At 37.4% G+C, this 3,622-nt stretch overlaps 1 protein-coding gene across 1 annotated transcript in view; it reads right to left on the reverse strand.

The window, feature by feature from the left end:
* The window catches only part of npffl (neuropeptide FF-amide peptide precursor like), a 5,820-nt gene extending 3,841 nt beyond the window's left edge, over nt 1-1,979 (reverse strand). The window contains exons 1-2 of the mRNA XM_015031850.1: nt 1,660-1,979; nt 793-923 (exon numbers count right to left, since the gene is read on the reverse strand). Coding sequence (XP_014887336.1) covers nt 793-923; nt 1,660-1,809 — 281 coding nt within the window. The 5' untranslated portion in view covers nt 1,810-1,979. The remainder of the gene's footprint in view (nt 1-792; nt 924-1,659) is intronic.
* Nucleotides 1,980-3,622: the final 1,643 nt, after the last annotated feature.

A 3,622-nucleotide genomic window follows, 5' to 3' on the forward strand; every position in this document is an offset into this window, starting at 1 on the left:
TATATATATATAGTAGAATCAGAGTTTTACGAAGATTTCAGTGTTAAATTAAAAATGGATCCTGCATAAGAAGTGAAGATTCTTATATGTAGAAAGAATAAAAGTATTTTCACCTTAAAAAATGTGAAGTTATGCAAGGACACAAAGTTTGTCAGTTAAAAAGATAAAAGTTGTAATGCATTTCAGCTCAATGCACATCAAACTGGGTTTATTACAAAAACATGAAAGCATTTACTTTGTTTTTCTTTCAGACTTAAATTATATGCTACAGAGCGGACTTCAAATTGCTTTTACGTAAGAAGAAAAACTACCCTGCAGGCAACAATTTCTGAATGATTTCCAGCCTTTGGACGCTGATAGGACTGTGAAATGGAAAAAACATCTTCCTATTTTTATAGAAATAGTTGCAATTTTCTCCTACGCCACTTATACAAACCCTTCCCTCAGTGATGTAGTTAATTATAGTGCTTATCACACTTTGCAGCCTTTAAAAATGCGAATATAGATATTTTCTTTCATGCAGTTAGCTTTTAGCTTTTACTCCAAACATCATGGCACTTTAGGAAAGAGATCTGCATCCTGTAGCCTCAAAGCATGTTTTGTATATTTGCTTGAAAATGAGAGAAAAAACTAAACCATATTTATGATGCAAACAGGAAATGCACTTTTCTATTCTGGTTTTATGTTGTAAGGCATGCAAATTTAGGCTGCAAAAATAAGACAAAAAAGGTGTCATGTAAGTTGCAGTGTCAGCTTGTTGAAAAATGTTACAAACAAACCATCTTGACTGACCTCTGTGGCTGGTGGAGGACGGATTCCCTGGTTTCTCTCTGGGTTCCCAGAGGCAAACCAGCTTGCTTCAGTGCTCTTAGCACTAAAAGTAGCAGGCGATCATTAGGGCTGGTGTCTCTGCTCTCAATCTCCTGAAGCACATAGCACACATTCACATCAGGACATGCACATATTAAAAAAAATAATAATAAAAAATAGAAAGCCTGGTTTAAAAAAGAAAAAAAAAGTTTGTGAAAAGCCCCACAAATTTGTCAGTTTCGTGATACAACAAAACTCCAAACCGTCTGAACTGCTGCGCTGTGAGACGCTGAGATGGTGGAACAGCACAGAGCTTCCCATGAATCAACTTGATCTAATTTCAATGCAAATCTACACTCAGATTTATCTGGTCCTGAACACCAGGAAGAGAAAATCCTTTTTCTCTTACTGTTGATCTGAAACCAAGTCTTTTCTCAGATGTAGAAATTAGAATGTAGCAGTGTATTTCATCGTGTTGCATGACAAGGAGTACATTCTAAAATCTAAAATGGACTCTGCGATTAATCCATAAAAGGCCCGTTTCTGAATGAAATTCTGCACCACATGAAGTGACAGACTCTGAACATGTTGGCATGGCTTCTGTCTTTGTGAAGTGTCTTTCATTCAGTGTGGCAGATGCTCCATGTTTTACTAAGACTGAATATTGTGACACCATGTATGTTCATGATGTCTTTCAACTTTAGTTTTTTTATTTTTTTATTTTTATTTGAAGAAGCCAAATTGATTTTGCACTTGACAGAAAATGTATTTTTCAAAAGGTAACCTAAACTACATGAGACAGCAGAATAAATTGGTCAAAGATTTTGTGCACATGATTTGTTGCCTCACCAGCCCCAGCAGGCGGTCGGCCATGTTCTCCTCCGAGCTGCCAGGCAGCATGTCATTTTCATCCCCGCCGCCTTGGATGTGAAGAGCCTGACTGACGCCAGCCATCGCCAGGATCAGAGCCAGAAGAGTCATCACTGCAGCTGTGTCCATGGTCTGAAGATGAAGAGGAGGTCAAACTGATGCTGAAGGAGGAAAGGTTGGCCGAGTCAACTTCTGAAATTCACAGGTTGGAGTCCTGCAAAGCAAAAGAGAGAATCACCCCGATCGCGGTTTGGTTTTCTCTCTTTGTGGCGTCGTGATGATATTCACTGGTGGCATCAAGTTCCCTGGTTTTATATACACCTCTAGGTCAGGGGGCTGGAAACCTCTGAAGAGATGGAGAAATGTGCTACTGTAACATGGGACTTGATGGAGGGAAAATATGGGACATTAATGATGACTGAGAACCTGCGTGAATTGTTATGAAGTCCTCAGGGTGATAAAACACAACTCTCTGAGTTATTAAATAGATAAATCCCTGCAAATGGAAGCTGATTCATCAGCCCCTGGTGTCCTGTTGCTCACACTGGATGAAAAACGGAAAGAAAAAAAAACAGTATTTATGCTTCAATATGAGAGTTTAGTCGGGACAGATTTACTGAGCATAAATGGTAAAATCATCAAATATAAAAAGAAAGTGATCACAGTAGAAAAAAGCACTCTGAGACCGAAGATGAAATTGTCCAAAGGAGTCGACTCAGAAGACCAAACCGTTCTGTTAAAAAATTTACATACGCTCATTTCTTTTTATTAATGCATTTGAGATGTTCTTTTTCCAGACTACAATGTTTGTTCAGCTAACAACATCAATGTAAAATAAAATCAAGAATTGGTGAGTACTGGATCGATTTGCCTCTGACATTTTTGCAAACAGGCAAGCAGAGAGCTTTTTGTTCAGAGTCAGGAAAGGTGTATCTCCAGGAGTCAAAGAACACTGTATCAACTGTCAAGCATGGTGGTGGTAGTATCATGGTGTGGGTTCCAAAGGTTCCTGCACATTGCACAAAAGAAACTGAATAATGCAAGAAGACCTGCTCTTTTTTCACCCAAATAAGTAATCCTTACAAAACTTAAAGTAAAATATTGGTTGGCTCTGTGACAGTTTGACCCTCATCTCACACATTCCTGTTCAATCCCTCTTCTCTACTTTATGGCTGAAATCAAACCATGAAAACACATTTAAATATGCCACAGCAATTAATTTATTTTGACATTTTACTGTAATGTTATGGTTTATGCAAATACGTGATCAGACAGAAAAAAACTGTTAAGATGCAATTTATAATTTAATGCTTGATTGCTTATTGCAGTCTGAAAACTTTGCATTTGCATTTATATCAGTTTTGATCTATTTTGGGGGTAGTTGACCCTTAAAAGATTAACAGATTATAACCCCTGATGAATTCAAAATAAATCTCTTGTCAGCAGATGTCTTGTACTGGACCAATACCAAAATATATTCTTATTTCAGGCTATGAGATGATGGAAATATCTTGGTAATGAATCAATGTATGGTCAGTACAAAATATCCTGCGACTCGCATCAAATCTTTAAGGTTTTCAAAAATCCACCATGTTAAAGCATACACACTGGCTGAATGCTTTATATGCATTTGTTTAAATCATTGATCAGTAGAGATGAAGTTTGTAAAATGTTTTAATTTTGTATGTTTACGGTCTGTTAACCACCAGTGAAAATGGCCAATAAAATATTTTTCCTGACATCAATAGATTATTGATGTTAGCTATAAACTACCAGCAGCACCCATGTCCATGCATGAATAAGTGGAGATAGAAGATGAATAGATGGGTTAACAGGAAACCATTTACTCCCCACTATCTGCAAAAGACAGTGATCATTATTGTTTGATACAGTGTTGTGGTACTCGAAGTTGGTCTTGGTCTTAAGACCGGTCTTAAGACCA

This window comes from Poecilia latipinna, unplaced genomic scaffold (genome assembly GCF_001443285.1).
Source record: "Poecilia latipinna isolate Pla-1442-1.1 unplaced genomic scaffold, P_latipinna-1.0 Scaffold221, whole genome shotgun sequence".
NCBI classification, from domain to species: domain Eukaryota; kingdom Metazoa; phylum Chordata; class Actinopteri; order Cyprinodontiformes; family Poeciliidae; genus Poecilia; species Poecilia latipinna.